The following is a 19,566-nucleotide window of genomic DNA, read 5'->3' on the forward strand; positions in this document are numbered from 1 at the left end:
AACAGTGATGAACCCTCTTGGAATTATATGCTAAACTGGGAGTGTACTTGAGACTCAAAAATAGGGAAACTTCCATCTTCTGTCAAGATGTCCATTATTTGCTAAGTTGGGCATGGTTACTGTCTTATTTTTCCTCCTTTTAGCTTAGTCTATCATTAATGTCAATCATCAAGATTATTCTGAAGTCCTCAGTGATGATATAATAGTACTTACGACCTAATGAAATTTCTCTGTGATATTTGAGTCATTAGGATTTGCATGGTCAATTTTCCCCATGTTCATACTTTCTAGAAACATTTTTGAGAAAAATTTAGTACGAGGAAAGCCTTTTTTTCTTTTTTTCCTTCCCATTAAGCTTTTCTTACTGTCATTTCTTACTGTGATTCTTAGAGATTCATACAAATCTATCTTTTTGAACTGTTGATTTTAGATATGAATGATAATAGAGAAATTTTTTTTTCCTGAAGGGGAGAAGGGAATGAGAAACCTTTTCATAAGCATGACTGACCAGGCCGTGTTTGAAATCAGGGTTTAATATGTGTTAAATCAGTTTTCAAAACAGACCTGTTAGTCCATCTTACAGTTGTTAAATCTGAAGAATAGGGAGATTAAGGAACTTCTTGAAATTCATACATCTTGCAGGTACTGGAGCTGAATTATAGGGCATGAAAAAATGAGACAGATTGTGCCCTGTAGATCGCTGTTATCTCCTGTACCTATGTGTTATTTAATTTATTTTTTATTATTTTTAAAAATCTTTTGGCTGTGTCACACAGCATTGTGTGATCTTAGTTCCTTGACCGGAGATCGAACCCACATCATGTGATCTGCATTGGGCCACCAGGGAGGTCTCACCTACATCTTTTTAAAGTTATAGAAAATAGTAAAACAGAAGACTTAAAAATACTAGGGAGATGCTGTATTTGCTGAGCACTTGAAGTTGTAAACCAAAATAATGTCATTGCTTTCTGAGTATTCTTTACTATATAATGTAAGTAATGTGTTCACTAAGTGAGCTGAAGTATATAAAATTCACAGATAAAGGTGTTGTATTCTGGATTTTAATATATATCTTTTGTTCATTGAGATATGGTAAGGATATTTGATATTGAAATTGTACCTATAAATTTAAGGAATTTAAAGAATCACTCTGAGAGCTACAGAAATACAGATTAATGCAGTGGTTCCCAAACTTGTCTGGATATGGAATCACTTTGAGAGATTAAAAAAATAATCTGTTTATTAACCTGGGAATGTGGTCTAGGCTTTGGAATTTTTAAAAGATCTCTGTGCGATTCTAATGAAAGATAGGCAGGTTTGAAACCTATTTAAATCAGTGGAATAAAAATCTTGAATTAGGATGACTAGGATCCTTTTGTGTGTGTGTGGTATAATATAGACAACCCAATTTACCATTTTAGCCATTTTTTAAGTGTATGGTACAGTGACATTAATTACATTCATACTGTTGGGCAGCCATCACACTATCCAGAAATTTTTCATCTTTCCAGGCTGAAAGTTTGCCCATTGAATAATGACTCCCTATTTTCTCCCCCTCACAGCCCCAGGTAACCACCATTCTACATTTTGTCTCTATGAATTTGACTCTTCTAGGTACCTTACATAAGTGAAATCAAAAGGTATTTGTCCTTTAGTATCTGGCTTATTTCACTTAGCAGCATGTTCTCAAGGTTCTTATCCAAGTTGTAGCTTGCACTTTCATTTCTTTTTAAAAAAATATTTGCATATTTCTTTATTTGACTGTTCTGGGTCTTAGTTGCAGCATTCTGGATCTTTAGAGGCAGCCTGCGAACTCTTTAGTTGTGGCTTGTTGGATCTGGTTCCCCAACCAGGGATCGAACCTAGGCCCTGAATTGGGAGCATGGAGGCAGCCACTGGACCCATCAGGGAAGTCCCCATTTCTTTTTCAGACTGAATGATTTTCCATTGTACTTTTATACCACATCTTGTTTATCCGCTCATCTGTCAGTTGACATTTGGGGTGTTTCTACTTTTTGTCTATTGTGAATAATGCTGCTATAAATATTAGTATACAGATATCTATTCAAGTCCCTGCTTTCAGTTCTTTTGGGAACATACAAGAAGTAGATTTGTTAGGGCATACAGTAATTCTATTTTTATTTATTTTTTGAGGAATAGCTAAAGTCTTTTCCACTATGGCTGGCCCATTTTATATGCCTGCGAGCAGTGTAGGAGGATTGCAATTTCTACACATCCTCACCAGCACTTCATTTTTTAAAAAATAGCAGCCATCCTTATGGATGTGAAGTAGTTATCTCATTGTCATTTTAATTTGCATTTTCTAAATGACTAGTGATGTTGAGCATCTTTTCACCTGTTGGGTGGCTGTGTATCTTCTTTAAATGTCTGTTCAAGTTCTTTGCCCATTTTTAATTGATTGTTAGGATGACTAGAACTTGTAAGTCAACACTCCCTTTATAAATAGGTTTATGATTTTAAGACAAGTCAGTTAACTTCTTTGTGCCTTGAATTTCCTACCAGCAAAATGGGATATCATCTTTCTCTACCTGCCTAACAGAAGTGCTGATAATACAGCACTTCCTAAAGCAGTATACTTAACTGCTACAGTATTAGAACAGCTGACTGTAATCTATAAGCATATTTTCATTTTATGTCTTAGAAATAAAAAGAATCTTTTGTTTAATTTCAGTACTTAAGGAACATTTTCCTACAACAGATTATCTATTCAGGTTTCATCTGTAAAATTATGCCTTATTCTTACCTTTTTGCTTTGCTTATTATAGTAAAAGCTCCTAGAGAGCAGTTTTAGTCTCCATAATACTTTATGGTAGCTTAACAGTACCTTGGATTCTTATTGTAGTTGCACATATTTGTTTTAACTCCACTTTTCTAAGTGCTGAGTACTGAAAATGAAGTGGTGTTGTAAAATGATCTCTCTCCTCGAAAGACAAGCCATTGTGAATTTAGTATGGTGGTATTACCTAACCTTCACTTTGGCCTATAATATTTTCTGACTAGATTACCTTTAGTATAGGTATACCTTGGAGATAATTGCTTCCCTGGTAGCTGATAAAGAACCTGCCTGCAAAGCAGGAGACCCTGGTTCCATTCCTGGATTGGGAAGATGAAGATCCTCTGGAGTAGGGATAGGCCACCCACTCCACTATTCTTGGGCTTCCCTGGGGGCTCAGATGGTAAAGAATCCGCCTGCAAGGCGGGAGACCTGGGTTTGATCCCTGGGTTGGGCACATCCCCTGGAGGAGGGCATGGTAACCAACTCCAGTACTCTTGCCTGGAGAATCCCCATGGACAGAGGAGCCTGGTGGGCTACAGTCCATGGGGTCGCCAAGAGTCGGACACAATGAAGCTCAGCGCAACACGTAAACCTTAGAGTCATTTTGTCAGTATCTGCAAAATAACTGCTCAATTTTTATTGTGATGGTATTGAATCTTATTATTCTATAGCTCCACAGTAAAGCACACATCATAATAAATTGGGTCACAGGAAATTATTCGGTTTCCAGTGCATGTAAAAGTTATGTTTACACTAACTGTAGTCTCCTAAGTGTGCAGTAGCAGTATTTCCAGAAAACAGTGTACATAACTTACTTTATTACTAAAAAATACTAACCAGTCTCTGAACCTTCAGCAAGTCATAATCTTTTTGTAATGGTAACATCAAAGATCACTTACCATGGATCACCATACCAAGTATAATAATTATGAAAAAGTTTGAAATGTGAAAATTACCAAAATGTGACACACAGACATGATGTGAACATATGCTGTTGAAGAAATGGTGCCAACAGACTTGCTCAGTGCCAGGTTGCCACACACCTTCAATTTGTAAAGCCCGCATTTGTCTGTGAAGCACAGTAAAGCAAGGTATACTTGTGTAAGAATTTCAGAGAATTTATCCCATATTTAGAATGTTTAGTTTTTTTCCTCCTATACATGCACAAACTGGGTTTATTTTAAACCATTTTCTATTACAATTAGATCAGTCTGTATAGGAAACATATGCTAGCAGTATATGGTGTGATGTTTTTCCTAAAATAGGCAACTGGAATTGAGAGCTTGCTGCTAAGTAGGGTAGTACAGAGAGTAGGAGCGGAGAATTTATTTTCTTTTAATATTTTATGTATGAAATGAAACGGTTGAAAGCTGTAGTTTTAAGAACTATAGTTCGTTGATTAAATATGAGGATATAAAATACAGGTCTCCAAGCCTCTTTGTCGTTAAAGACTGGGGACTTCCCTGGCGGCCTGCTGGTGAAGAGTCGGCCTTGCGGTGCAGGGGACACGGGTCTGAACGATTCCACACGCCTGTGCCCCACAGCTGCTCAGCCCCACGCGCTACAACTGAGGGTCCCAGATGATGGCAGCAAAGATCCTGTGTGCTGCCGCTGAGGCCCCAGGCAGCCAAGTACACATTAAAAATAAAGAGCAATAGACTGTTTTAGGTTGTTGCTTAAACTTGCAGACGTTCTTGAAAGTGTTTGCAATTTAGATTTTGGAATCTGCTGTTGAATTACTGATTAAGCACACAGCATTTGTGACGATTTGTATAGCATATTTACCTTAAACTTGATCGAACTGCAGTTTACCTATGTGTAGATTATTATTATTAGAGTCACTTCCTTAGTAAATGTTTCCCTTGACATAGAGTGTTTTTGTTTTTATTTTTTATTTTTTTTGGCAGTGATTAGCATTTATTTTTATTTTTTTATTTTTTCATTTACTTTTATTAGTTGGAGGCTGATTACTTTACAATATTGCAGTGGTACATAGAGTGTTTTTAGTTATTCCCCTTTAAATTCTTAGTTTTTTGTCGGCAAAATTTATCTTTTAATGTTTTCTGAAAAAATTTTAAAGAGTTATAATGTTAAAAATACATATGTATATTCATTCTAACTAGTTTAATATGAAATTTTCTTAATTTTTTTTTTTCACCACATGTTTTCTCTTATCCGCTCTTTGGAGGAGATAGATGCTTTGAAAATTGATTTCTGCTTGTTTTATGTCAGTACATATAATTGGGGTCCCAGATTGCTCAGTGGTAAAGAATCCACTTGCCATTCAGGAGAGGCAGATTCGATCCCTGGATTGGAAAGATCCCTTCGTGAAGGAGATGCCACCCAGTCCAGTATTCTTGCCTGGGAAACCCCACAGACAGAGGGGCCTGGAGGGCTCCAGTGCACAGCGTTGCAAGGGTCAGACACTGCTGAGTACCTGAACAACAAGCAGTGTGTAATGGGCATAACCCTCTCAGAACACTGTTGGCTTGCTAAGATAAAAATACTGTTTAAAAATGATGTTGTGTACATATACTTTCTGTACCTTAGCCTTAAAAGTTATAGAATAATTCTGTCAGAAAAGAGGTCACTCGAAAAGTGTAAATATGGCTTCATAAGCATTCCCACATCTAGTAATGAGATTGGTTGCATATATTTGTTTAGATACATTCTTTGAGGAAATTGTATGGCAGCTTGTGAGTAATTTTTTAAAAATCCTAATGTTCCCTGGAGAAGGACATGGCTACCCACTCCAGTATTCTTGCCTGGAGAATCCCGTGGACAGAGGAACCTGGTGAGCTACAATCCCTGGGGTCACAAAGGGTTGGACATGACTAAAGCAAATGAGCAGGCACACATGCACAAGCGTATACCCCAGCTGTACAAGAATGGGCCTAATTCTTACTAAAACGCTTTTTGCTTTCACAACACCCGTTCTCCTCAATGTCGTCTTCTGACACTCGGGCTATTCTTTCCTGGTCCCTTCTGTGAGTGTCTTCTGTTATACTAAAGCTGCAGTTTTTAGAGCTCCCTAGGGCCAGTTCCTCAGAGAAGGCAATGGCAGCCCACTCCAGTACTCTTGCCTGGAAAATCCCGTGGATGGAGGAGCCTGGTGGGCTGCAGTCCATGGGGTTTCGAAGAGTCGGACATGACTGAGCGACTTCATTTCCACTTTTCACTTTCATGCATTGGAGAAGGAAATGGCAACCCACTCCAGTGTTCTTGCCTGCAGATTCCCAGGGACGGCGGAGCCTGGTGGGCTGCCGTCTATGGGGTTGCACAGAGTCGGACACGACTGAAGCGACTTAGCAGCAGCAGCAGCAGGGCCAGTTCCTGGGCTCTGTTCAACATTCCCTCTCTAGGTAATCACATTCATTCACAAAGATGTAAATACCATCCACACCCTGATAATCCACAGATATATAATATAAACCCAAGCCTCCACCACATCATAAAAGCTACTTTGTCCAAAAACTGATTTCTTGATCTTTACCCCAAACCTGTTCCTTCTCTAGACTTCTGTATGCTCTACCCTGAGGCTCATGTCATCAGATAACTGCTTTAATTCTAGGGACCTCCTGGTTCCTATATATAATCCATCACCAAATTCCCAAACACATTCCAGATGTTCTTCCCATTTCTACTGTCACTACCTTATTCCAGGTCACCACTGTCTCTCATCTGGGCCATTATTGCTGTGGGTCCTAGTGGCTCAGTGGTAAAGAATCCGCCTGCCAGTGCAGGAGACGCAGGAGAGACAGGTTCAGCCCTGGGTCGGGGAGGTCCCTTAGAGGAGGAATGGCAACCCACTCCAGTATTCTTGCTAGGAAAATTCTGTGGACAGAGGAGCCTCAAGGGCTACAGTACAAGGCATTGCAAGGAGTTGGACTTAGTGACTGAGCATGTACGCATGCACACATATCCTATGGATTCTCCTCTCTCATAATTAATGAGGTCTTCAAGTAAAAACAAAAAAATATCAGATACTATCATTCCTCTGATTGAAAATCCTTCAATAATTTCCCCTTGCACTTTAGAACAAAATTCAGACTGCCTCGTTGTGTATATTCTGACCTGCTAGTTCTTTCCGTCTTAATCCCAGTTTTTTGCTCCTGTCTACTCCAGTTGCTACTGGTCTTCCTTCAGTTCTTGCAGTAAGCCAAAATCATTCCTGCCCCAGGGCTTTGCACTGCTGGTTCCTCTACCTGGAATGCTCTCCTCTACTTCTTGCCCTGTAAACTGATGCATCTTTCAAATTTCAGCACAAACATCACTCTCCCTAAACCGCCTTCCATCCAAATTAACTTAGTTCCCTCTAGTGAATTCTCTTAGCATCCTTTTCTTTTGTATCATTCATTACAGTCTTTTAAGTAAATAAATATGTATGTGTATGAACACATGTATATGTATGTGTGTTTATGTATGTGCACATAAAAGGCCTGCCTCTTCCACTAGGTTGTAAAATTCTTGAAGACAGGGACTCTGTCTATCTTGGTCACCTCTACATAGCCAACACTTTGCATGGTGTCTGACACATAATGTGTGCTTTATAAATATTTGCTGAATTAATTAATTAGTAAAAGTCTCCTTTTCCACCATTACTCTGTTCCAGAAAGCAACCCTTCTAAGAGTTTCTTTTTTATTTTTCCAGATATGAAAACGTATGATTAAAGAGAAAAGAGTTCCAACATGATCTCATTTCAGTATGTTTTCCTAGTACAAATTTTTACATTTGAATTAAATCTAATAAAAATAGCTTTAGAAAGATAATTAAAGAGAAGTAGGGCCTAGATAATAATTAAAAGATAGTAAGAAAGAATAAGTTGAGATTTGACTACAACAAAGTACATAGAAGCCATTACCATGTAGACCTTCAACACAGTAAATTTTACTGAGCATTTATTATTACACACCAGGTCATGTGGCTCATGTCCTTAATGGTTTGCCAGCACCTTTTTATCACTTTTTTAAAAAATTTTAAATTTATTTTTTTAATTGAAGGATAATTGCTTTACAGATATCACTGAGTTTTAAAAGGTGGTAAAGATTTCTTCAATAAAACTGTTAAAGTGGTTAATTGTGTTACAAAGAAATATTTAGGAGTAGGAAAAATTATTTTGTTATTTCACAAAGGTTGAATTTTTAACAAGTTGATTTTTGTAGTCCTGCTTTCAGAAGAAGAGATGTACATTTTGCTCAGTCCTTATATCAGTGATAATTAACTGAAAAAGCCAAAATTATTTTTTAGCAAGCCAGTAGTTTCACATTTAGTCAAGTTAGCCTTGTCTCCATAGGCATAGAAGACCTGAACTGTCATTCTAATGTGTTTTTTTTAATTGAAGTATATTCTAATTGTGTTTCAATTCATTGCATTAAAAAATCTGTTTTAAAAAAAATCCTAATGTTTCAGCTGGTATTAAAAGTAATGTTTGGTATTACCAAGGGGGTCTGAGATTTTACACACTTTTTTAAAACTATGCTGGGTCTTCTTTGTGGCACAAGGGCTTCTCTTGTGGCACAGGGACTCTCGAGTTGCGGTGCACAGGATTAGGTGCCCTGTGGCACATGGGATTTATTTCCCCAACCAAGGATTGAACCCTCATTCCCTGTATGGGAAGACAGATTCTTAACCACTGAGATTCACACTCTTGATTTGGTATTTTTCTTGAGCTGTGCTATAACATAGTCCATACTATTGCTTTGTTGAGAAACTTATTTTCCAGCCCTGCAGTGAGTTCGCTTAGGCATGTTTTCTGCATTCCAGATTATTTCAGGCAAAGGTTCTATGAAGTATTCATCTGTTATATTAAACATAGATTACCATTTTCCTGACTGCTTTTCAGTGTTCGTATTCTTTGCTACCAATTCTGTGATCCCAAAACTGAATGCCACATGTTTAGGTTTTTGTTATGGTAGTGCCTCACCTTTGGTGCCAGTTTTTATATCAGATATGGCTGTGTAATAAACCACCCCAAAACATAGGGATTTAAAACAGTTACGTGTTCTCACTAATGTACCTACAGGTCAGCTAGGGATTAGTCAGTCTAGTCACTGTAAACCATAGTGTGGGTAGAGGTGTATTTTGTATAAGGTTCTCATCCCTCTTTAGACCAGTGAACCAGTCAGGGCATATTCTCGTGATGACAGAAGTACCAGAGGGCAAGCTAAATTATATGTGAAATATATAAGTATTCTTCAACCTTCTGCTTGGCCAAAGCAAGTCACAAAGCGAGCCTGATTCAAGGTTTGGAGAAGTGTATTTCGCCTCTATTAGGAAGAACTACAAAGTCTGGATAAAGGGAAGAATGATCAAAACATTACAGAGCTACAGTAATCAAAACAGTATGGTACTGGCATAAAGACAGACAGGTAACCCAGTGGGAGAGAATAAAAGGTTCAGGGATAAATTCTTGTGAATATGTTCAGTTGACCTTCGACAAGTGTGCCAGGACCACTCAGTGGGAAAAGGACATTCTCTTCAAAAACTGGTGTTGGGAAAACAAGTATCCACGTATAAAAGAATGAACTTGGACCCTTACCTTATACTGTATACAAAAAATAACTTAGATTAAAAACCTAAATGTAAGACCTAAAACTATAAAGCTTCAAGGAAAAAAATGTAGTGGAAAAGCTTCATGTCACTGGATTTGGCAGTGACAAATGGGACTATATCCAACCTAAATTTCTTTGTGCATTAGGATTGGAAGAGAATATTTGCAATCATGTATCTGCTAAGGTGTTAATAGCCAGCATTATAAAGAACTACTACAACTCTACAAAATATCAAATAACCCAATTAAAAAATGGGAAAAATACTTCAATAGATACTTCTTCAAAGAATATATACAAATGGTCAATAAGCATAAGACAAGATGTTCAGGACTTTCCTGGTGATCCAGTCTGCCTGCCAATGCAGAGGGCATGGTTCTGTCCCTGCTCTGAGAGGAGCCCACATGCTGTGAGGCAGCTAAGTCTGAGCTGCAACTACTGAAATTTGCACACTTAGAGTCCGTGCTCCGCAACAAGAGAAGCCACTGCAATAAAAAGCCTATACGTCACAACTAGAGAGTAGCCTCTTTTTGCTGAAACTAGAAAAAGCCCATGTGCAGCAACAAAGACCCAGCACAGCCAAAAATATAATAAATGAATCTTAAAAAAAAAGTTACTCGGTATCGCTAATCGGAGAAATATAAATAAAAACATGAAAGTGAAAGTCACTCAGTTGTGTCCGACTCTTTGTGACCCCATGGACTGTCGTCCATGGAATTCTCCATGGAGTGGGTAGCCTTTCTCTTCTCCAGGGGATCTTCCCAACCTAGGGATCGAGCCCAGGTCTCCCACATTGCAGGAAGATTCTTTACGAGCTGAGCCACAAGGAAGCCCAAAAACATACCAGGTGGCTACTACTGAAATAAAGAATAGCAAACGTTACTAAGGATAGAGAAATTAGACCCCTTGTGCATGGTTAGTGAGATTGTGAAATAGTGCAGTCACCATGGAAAATGTTACAGGGATTGCTCCAAAAATTGAAAACAAAATACCATATGATCCAGCAGACCTTTTTTTGAGTGTGTATGCAGAATAATTGAAAGCAGGATTTTGAAGACATTTTGCACATCCATGTTCATAGCAGCATTACTTTTAATAGCCAAGAGGTATACCAACCCAAATATCTTTTGATGGGTGATGGCTAAGCAAAATATGTTATATACATACAATGAATTATTGTTTATCCTGGAAGAAATCCTGTCATGTGCTACATTATGGATGAACCTTGAGGACATTATGCTAAGTGAAAGAAGCCAGTCACAAAAAGGCAAATATCTTATAATTCTCCCTATGTGAGGTATCTAAACAAAGGGGTAATTCTTGGTGGATTAAGTGATCTCTGTCTAGAGAGTTTAGTGCAAGGGTCAGATTGTGGAAGGATCTAAAGTGCTGTGCTAAGGTTTTAGGAGTTTTTTGACTTAGTCCTGAAGGCATTGAGAAACAATTGATTTTGAGCCTCCCAGTTGCATGATTAGAATTAATTTTTAGATTGCTGGCAGTGTTGTAAAGAAAGGTAAATTAGAGATTTTAACAACTACTCAGACCTTAAAAAGACAAAGAACAAAAAAAATTATCTAAGAACTAGAATCAGTAGGAATTAGTGATGGATTAGTTGAAAGTAGAAGGTTGGGGAAAATGAAAAATTTGAGATGATTTATATATCTGGCTTGAACAACTCTGTAGATTTGATAAGAAAAGGAGTATGGTTAGGGGAAAAAAAGATCAAATGTGGATTTTATTCTGCAGTATTTAGTACTATGTGCCAAGGACCTATTCTATCAATACAGGGATACAATATACAAAGGAAACAGATTCCTTCTCCAGTAGAGCTTACATTCTTGGTGACTATAAGAAATAAACTGTGTAATAAGTTAGATTTTCATTATTTGTTAAGCCAAAACAAATCCCAGAAGAACAATTTAAAGGAGGGTGATCAGTGAAGACGTCGCTTAGAAGGTGTTTGAAAACCTGAGAAAGGTTGATGAAGGTGAATATAGCTATCTAGAGTGTTCCAGATGGAATAACAGTAGGTACAAAGGCCTGATGTGTTTAAGGAACAGCAAAGAGGTCAATTGAGGGAGAAAGGGAAAGTATTTGAGAAAGATAAGTAAGAAATGAAATTGGAGAAATAAGAGGTATGGGGGGGGATAGGCTGATGAAAAGTGTCATAGGACGTAATAACTTTTATGGCGTTACCCAAGTGTGATTCTTTTTCCCTTAGGAATTATATATATAAAATGTATGTATCTAAGTTTATTTTCATTATTTAGGTCTTGTTAAGAGAGTCTCTTAGTATCCTGTACATAATTTTTGTTATAGCACTTAGCATAGCTGTAATTAAATGATTGAGATTAACATAGTGTCATGTGCTTTGCTACAAAACACTTTTTGAATAAAAGGAGTAACACTTGTCTTCACTTTGGTTGTTTAATGTATAGTGCATTTATATCTGAATATAAGGAAATGTCTATAGTCTTTGTAATTACTCAACCATAGTTACTCCAAAGGACTTAGGTTTTTAATCAGAAGAAATGAGCTTAATTTATTTTAAAATAATGTAAATAATTTTATTTCCTATAAAAAGTTATCATTCATAAAAAGTTATCACTTATGTCTCAATACAACTGAAGCAAAAAAATAATTGGGTAAATGCATTGTAATATCTTGGATTTGATTCTGGAACAGAAAAAGGACATTAGTGGAAAATTCTGGTGAACAAATGAAGAACTGGAGTTTGTTATAGTGATGTGCCAGTGTTAATTTCTTGTTTGACCAACGAAGCATGGGTTATATAAGATGTTAGGGATAACTGAGTGAAGGGTATATGGGCACTTTCTATGTTTGTAACTTTTCTGTAAATTCAAAATTACTCTGGAAATAATAGCAAAAGCTACTGGGATGGGGAAAATACAGTAATTACTTTTACTGTAACTTAAATTATGCCCTTGTCTCATCCAGAAAAAATTCAAGGGGTTTATAGATGTATGCAATAGATTTCAAGCTTATTAATGGTTGTAACTTAAAGAATTGGTTCTTTAAGATGATTCTTAGGATAAATATTTGGAGAAGGAATAAGGTGAGTAGATTCTTCTTAGTGTATAATCTCATTTTTTCTGGGCCACTCGACTTTTCTAAATTTTATCTTAAGGATATATCTGCTTTCCTCTTGGGAACTTTTATTTTCCAATCTGTATACCCAGTCATGTGTAAATTTCCTAAGATGTTCTATTTTGCTTGTAACTTTGATTCTAGAATACCTTCAATTACAACACTCACCATTGCTTTAAAAGAACTATTCATTGGGGATGGAGGAGGGCAGCACATTAGCTGCTTGACTAATTGTGTTCAGCCCAGTTTCAGAAATAATATGATAAAATATGTTTGTATTTATTTTTTACTAGATGGGAAATAAAACATTAGATCATTTTTAATTCTGTTGTACACATAGATTTTTTTTGAAACTATACTAAACTGTACTTTTACCTTTCTCATCAAACCAACTCCCCCTCCTTTATTTATTTTGGTGGCTATATCATCATTATGTGTGGGTGTACCTAACTTGTTTAACTGGTTCCTTTCTTTGCAGCTTTTCCTATTATAAACAGTGCTGTGAAGAACATTTTTTATAGCTAAATCTTTGTTTATATCTGTGATTTCTTTTTTTCCCTTTAGATGATAAGGTAGAATTTCTGGGTTAAAGAGAATGTACATTTTTGTGGTGTAACTTCTTAAGAAAAGCAAATTGACTTTGTTTTTGGCTATAAATCATTACTAAAATACTACTTTTTCTTCTTTATTAGTGAACACTTGTCCTGCTCTTTCACCTTTTTCTTGCATGGAGACAGCAATGTTTGTACCAGTGTGGAAATTAATCAACATCAACCTGTATACCTTCTTAGTGAAGAACATATCACCCTTGCTCAACAGTCTAATAGCCCATTTCAAGGTAGATTATTTTATTGGCATAGTTGCTTGGTTTTTTATTGTTGTTTCAAGAAACAAATCTTATTGGTAGAGATTAATGAGATTTCCCCCAATCTGTAGCCTAATGATGTGATTCTGATGTAGTTTACTTCTTTCCCATTAGAGTATTAAGTCAATTAAATAAATTCTTAATGCAAATATTATTTTTAAAAGTTCTTGTACATGAATGTTAGCATATCTTTTTAAATAGGCTATAGATGGTATATATGTTATATATATTCATGGTTATCTTTTTTATCAGTTCACATAAGCCATGTTTAATGTAGGTACATAAGACTTTTGATATAATTCATACCATGAAAGTGGTTGAACTCTAGAGGAAATAATTTTGTAAGATTGATGATTTTAAAGAAAAAAAATTATGATTTGTTTGTAAGGACTGTGAGTTCTTACAAGTGTGTTCTTTGTAAGGCATGTGTCCTTGTTTTAGTTCTAAGCTTACTATTTGCTCTTTTAAAATTTATATGGCAGTATATAATAAGGACTTATATGTTGTTTTTCCTTAAATTGCTTTTTCTTAGTGGAAAGCCAAGAGAAATCGAAGGATATACAAATATTCACAGTTTACGTTGAAACTATCCATCTGAGATTTTTGGGTAGACAGAATCTTATGTTTTTATGATAAACTCAGTATTATACTTTATCTTCACTTAATGAAATACAGTAAATTCATTTTCTCTGGAATTGATTTTTATGGGTTTACTTTTCTTTGTTTGAATTGCATGATTATTTGCCATACTATTCAGTGTCATCTTATTTGGTATAATTGTCTTTAGTTACTTACTTAATGTCTGTTTTGGGTTTCTAGTTATCTTAAGCCCATTTGGACTAAATGGCACTCTCACAGGACAGGCATTCAAGATGTCCGATTCAGCTACAAAAAAATTGATTGGTGAATGGAAACAGTTCTATCCAATCTCATCTTGTTTGAAGGAGATGTCTGAAGAAAAACAGGAAGATATGGATTGGGAAGATGATTCTTTAGCTGCAGTAGAAGTTCTTGTTGGTAGGGATTCTGAGTATTAATCCTAAGTGGGAAATGTGTGACTATATGTATTAGTTAGATTTAGCTGAATAATATAACTCTTTAATACCTTAGTGGCTTTTAACATCAAACATTTGGTTTTGCTTTCTTGTACCTTTTCATTCTGCAACCTAGGCTCACGGAATATCCAGTATCTGGGACATAATATTCTTAAAAGAACAGAGGAATAATAGGAACTGAGCCTAAGCATATTAAATATATTTAATCTTCTGCTAGGATATGATGTATGTTGCATCTGCTCACATTTCATTAGGTAAAAACTAGTCATATGGCCAAGTCAGTCATTGGGGAAGGGAGCTATAACCCACCTAGAGGGAAGCATGCCAAAGGTGAGAAGAAAATAACTGTGACTGAGTGATATTTGGAGGTGAGAAAGTTGACAGCTTGTGTGATGCAGTATCTTAACGTTTGGCAAAACTGTAGCCTCTGATGACTTGAAAGGTCATCAGAGCCTAATGTATACCTAAAGACCTTGTGGCTGGTTAGCTCTGTCCAGGTCAGTTCTGCTTAGGTAGGCTGTATTACATGCATCTTCCTCCTCAGAGCCCTAAGTTATAACAAGGTAAACTGTATTTGAGACATGCTAATCTGAAGGCAGAGGACGAAAGTAGGAGAGGCTGCAGTGACCCTGCAAGTGCACCTGAAGTTCCTGTTGGGCTGTGGCGTTTGTCACATGCATGGAGAGTCCAGAGCAAGTTGCACATCCAATCTAACAATGAGTGCAAATGTATACTCCACCTTAGAGAGATGTGGAAAGTGTGGGGAATATATGGTTGAGCAGATAATTGGGATTAGAGTTTGCAACACTGTATTTAATGGATTCATATGGTAATGTTATATGAAGATTACCTTCTTTATTTTTTTAATCAAAGGAGTATCAATATTCAGTTTCAGTAAATATATCACCAGAGCAGTTGCATCAGAAATGGGAAGAAAACACAATAACATGTATTAGACTTTTCAGATAGAGATATATAAAGAAGAAACCAAAAAGGTCCATAATTTTAGTGCCGGTTACCTTCGTTAAAGTTTTAAAATAAATTTGATCAAATTTGCAAATAAATTTTTTTTTAAGTAATATACATTCATGGTTAGAAAATCCAAAAATGAAACGAGAAAGCTGCTTTATTCTAAGTCTCTCTCTTGAAAGGTGACCACTACCACCAGCTTTTTGTGGTTTCTTTCAGAGAAACATTTTACCAGAAAGAGTGTATATTTATAAAAATACACTAAATGTGTTTTTATTTTATATTTAATGTATTTTTATTTTAACAAATGTGATCATTTAGTATCTGCTTTTCCATTATTGCACTTTTGAGTGAAACAAATCCCACTACAAACCCAAAGGTAATTGATTTTCCTCTTTTCCCCCACTTTTAGCTGGTGTCCGAATGATCTACCCAGCATGCTTTGTTCTAGTCCCTCAGTCAGACATTCCTACTCCTAGCTCTGTGGGACCCTCTCACTGTTCAGCTTCTTGCTTGGGTGTCCACCAAGTGCCTGCTTCCACCAGAGATCCTGCTATGTCTTCGGTTACTCTCACACCACCTACATCTCCTGAGGAAGTCCAAACAGGTGTTGTACTAATCTGTTTCATTAGCTCTAGTTGTAAATCTTTTCTCTTAAATATAGTAAACACTTAAAAATAGTTATTTTGAAATAATTTCACACTTACTGAAGTGTTTGCCAAGTACAGTACAAAAAGCTCTACTCATTCAGATTCCCAAATTGTTACTATTTGCTCCATCACCCTCTCTCTGTGCATACATTCCTTATCATGGGTCTTTTTCTGAACCATTTGAGACCAAGCTGCAGACATGATGCCTCGTTACGCCTAAGCACTAAGTCTGTTTCCCCGAATTAAGGAGACTCTTCTATATGACAGCCATTTAGTCTTCCAAGTCAGGAAATTAACATTAATATGATACTACCATCAGTTCCCATCTCCTGTTCAAATTTTTTTGCTTTCTGTATTTTAAGTAAAGTGACCTGCTTTTTTCCTTAAAATGTAAGTAGGCTTACCAGATAGCTGGAGCAAGTTGTATAAGAAAGAAACAGAAAACAAAGTAATACTCTTTTAAACCTGCCTTTATTCTCCTACAATCAATTTTTTTTTTTGTTTTCAGTTGATCCTCAGTCTGCCCAGAAGTGGATCAAATTTTCTTCAGTATCTGATGGCTTCAGCTCAGATAGTACTAGCCATCATGGTGGGAAGATACCCAGAAAATTAGCAAATCATGTGGTGGATAGAGTTTGGCAAGAATGTAATATGAACAGAGCACAGAACAAGTATGTATTTTCATCTTCAAGTTTAAAAATTGCATGTTGGTAGTTACTTGTAGATAAGAGATTTGAAGTAAGTGCTCATTGATAAGATTTTAATACAAAAAATTGATTTAAAACTTCAATGTTAATGCTTAATTCAAGTTTACAAAAATTTTTATGAATTCTAAAGATTATATAATTTCAAATCTTAGGAGGAAGTATTCGGCTTCATCAAGTGGTCTGTGTGAAGAAGAGACAGCTGATAAAGTAGCATCCTGGGATTTTGTTGAAGCCACACAAAGAACAAATTGCAGCTGTTTGAGGTAAGTATTTTTTTTCCCCCGGTTGAATGATGTTACTTAGAACATATATGTGTGTGGTAGTTTCTTATGCCATTGCATACTTATGCCCCACTTTATTTGAGTTAAAAATATATAAACACAGTGTCAGGATTTTTCCCAAAAGAAAAAAAATTGAGGAAATAAAAATTCAGTAATATGGAGCTAATTATAGAAGTACGTACAAATGTATGTCATAGATTCTCACACAGTTACCAGAACTGGACTGCGAAGCTTGAATTCACAGCCTAAAAGAATTTTATACTGAATTATGGAATATACAGTATCTGTAAGGTAAGAGGAACACAAGTCTCTTGAGAAAAGTGTTCATAAATGGCACTGTGCTTGAGAAATTTCTCCCAAGGGTCCTCATAAAAAAGATGATGCATGATATACTAGATAAAATTTTTCTGTCTTTTTTATAGTAAATAGAGTATTGGGGTTTGTGCAGCAGTTTCTTATAACATCCCTTTGGTCAAGCTGTAGGTGAAATGCTGAACTAAAATTCAGAAAATAAGATTCTACAAGGGACCAAAGCTGTAAAATACAAGCTTTTTAATAGACTGTATTGATTGAAAGGTCAGTAGAAGAATGAATGTACTTGGAATTCTTTAGGGACTTTGATGAGGTTTGTTTATCACAGGCATGCAGATTGTATTAGCTTTGAGTACAGTGACACCCCCTCAAGTGTTCTGATGTGTTTTTCATAGATTAAATTTATATTTATATAGATTTCTTTGGGTTAAAGACTACACTTTTAAAATATTTGTCAACCTTGTTAAAAACTTGCCTCTGGCCAGAATGGGGGGAGCTCTCACAATCACAGAGTGCAACAGAAAGAAGAAACACTCCTCTCCTTTCCTAGCAAGGACGAGGCCAATGAAAAACCATGGCCTCTGTTTACTATAACCCTCCCATCTTCTTTTATTCCTCTATCAAAGTGTTGGCCTTCCCTTGCCATACAGGGAACTCACTCTTTGCTCACCATGTTTGTAGACCCCATATTGCCATTCTCTGCTTATCCTGAGTAAATCCATCTATGCTGGAGGTGGGATGGAGGTGGGCCATGTGCTCAGTCATGTCTGACTCTTTTGCAGTCCCGTGGACTATGAGTCTGCCAGGTTCCTCTATGAAATTTTCCAGGCAAGAATACTAGAGTGGGTTGCCATTTCCTCCTCCAGGGGATCTTTCTGACCCAGGGATGGTTGGAACCTGTGTCTCCTGCACTGCATGCAGGTAGATTCTTTACCCCCTGAACCATCAAGGAAGCCCCAGGTTGGGAGGGCAGGTTGGGATGGGGGCGAACAACAAAAAAAATGCGCCTCTGTTGTCGACAGATTGGATTAAAAATATAGATAGATTAGTTCCTGTTTAACAGTTTAAAATAGTTAAAAGACATACTCACCTTGGAAGGAAAAATCAAACTTAGTTTTGAAATGTAGGGATTCAGTGCATTATTTGTCTGAGACCAGGGGTTAGCAAACTGATCTCTTGGCCTGATCTGACTCATGTGTTTGGTATGGCCTGTGAGCTGAAATGATTTCAGTTTTAAATATTTGAAAAAGAAATAGAAAATATTTTGTGAAAGTTATGTGAAATTCAAAATTTTGTATCCAGAAATAAGAATTTATTGGGACAGAACCATATCTGTTCATCCATGTACTAACTGTGGCTGCTTTCACAGAGTTGATTAGTTACAGGAGAGACTGTAAAACTCCTAGAGCCTAAAGTATTTACTGTCTAGTCCTTTACAGAGAAAGTTAACTAATCCCTGGTCTGGGACCAGTAGAATGCTTAAATGAAATTAGGCTTTTCTTTCCCTGTATTGGCATGTTTTGATAGCAGCTCTTCTGTTTTAGTTTCTAACCTAGGCTTTGCTTTATTCTTTTTGAAAAATTGACACTCAGAGTGCACGTTGGTAAACATAAGTTTTAATTCTTGGTCTCTTAAGTTAAACTTTTATTTTTAAAGACATACTTTGTCTCAGATTTCCAGAAATTCCTCCGGAATACAGAGATTTCATATGGTGAAATTTCATATAATCTGTGTATTTAACTAACTTTGGTAATTTTACCCCTCTAGTAAATAGTGTTTCTAATCATTTACTTTTTTACTATTGCATTTTGTACTTTAGATTCCTGCTCTATCCCTGCCCCTCCCCCCGATCTGGTTCTTTTTTACTTAAGTAAGGCTTGAAACGGGCTTTGAGTCACCATGTGTGTGAGTCCTCTCCTGCCATAGAATATGGGAAGTAGGGCGTACACTGATAACTGACTGTGCCAGTCACCCAGCTTATTATCAAATCTATCCCTATCTTTTCCCTGCTCTATTTTGTATTGCAGGGAATTAAATTTCGTAGGCTTCCTTGCTTTCAACATGTTTTGTTGGTTTCCCCTCCCAATTTTATTGTGATATAATTGACAGTGATACTGTATGATTTTAAGATATACAGCATGACGATTGGTTATGCTCACTTGTTTTTTGGAGTTGACTAATTGGAGGCAGTAACAGAAGATTAGTTATAATCTTAAGATTGGAAGAAACCAGGGTATTTCCCCACCCCTTTTTTGAGCGAGCTCCAGCAATAG

The 19,566-nt window shown here is 36.5% G+C and overlaps 1 protein-coding gene across 2 annotated transcripts in view; it reads left to right on the plus strand.

Annotated features, from left to right (window-relative positions):
• Window positions 1–19,566, plus strand: part of MED13 (mediator complex subunit 13) — a 94,885-nt gene that overhangs the window by 14,338 nt on the left and 60,981 nt on the right. For both annotated transcript variants that reach the window (XM_070478576.1, XM_070478577.1), the window contains exons 4-8: window positions 13,147–13,292; window positions 14,139–14,336; window positions 15,756–15,950; window positions 16,502–16,664; window positions 16,853–16,963. In XM_070478576.1, coding sequence (XP_070334677.1) covers window positions 13,147–13,292; window positions 14,139–14,336; window positions 15,756–15,950; window positions 16,502–16,664; window positions 16,853–16,963 — 813 coding nt within the window. The remainder of the gene's footprint in view (window positions 1–13,146; window positions 13,293–14,138; window positions 14,337–15,755; window positions 15,951–16,501; window positions 16,665–16,852; window positions 16,964–19,566) is intronic.

This window comes from Odocoileus virginianus, chromosome 17, assembly GCF_023699985.2.
Source record: "Odocoileus virginianus isolate 20LAN1187 ecotype Illinois chromosome 17, Ovbor_1.2, whole genome shotgun sequence".
Classification (NCBI taxonomy): domain Eukaryota; kingdom Metazoa; phylum Chordata; class Mammalia; order Artiodactyla; family Cervidae; genus Odocoileus; species Odocoileus virginianus.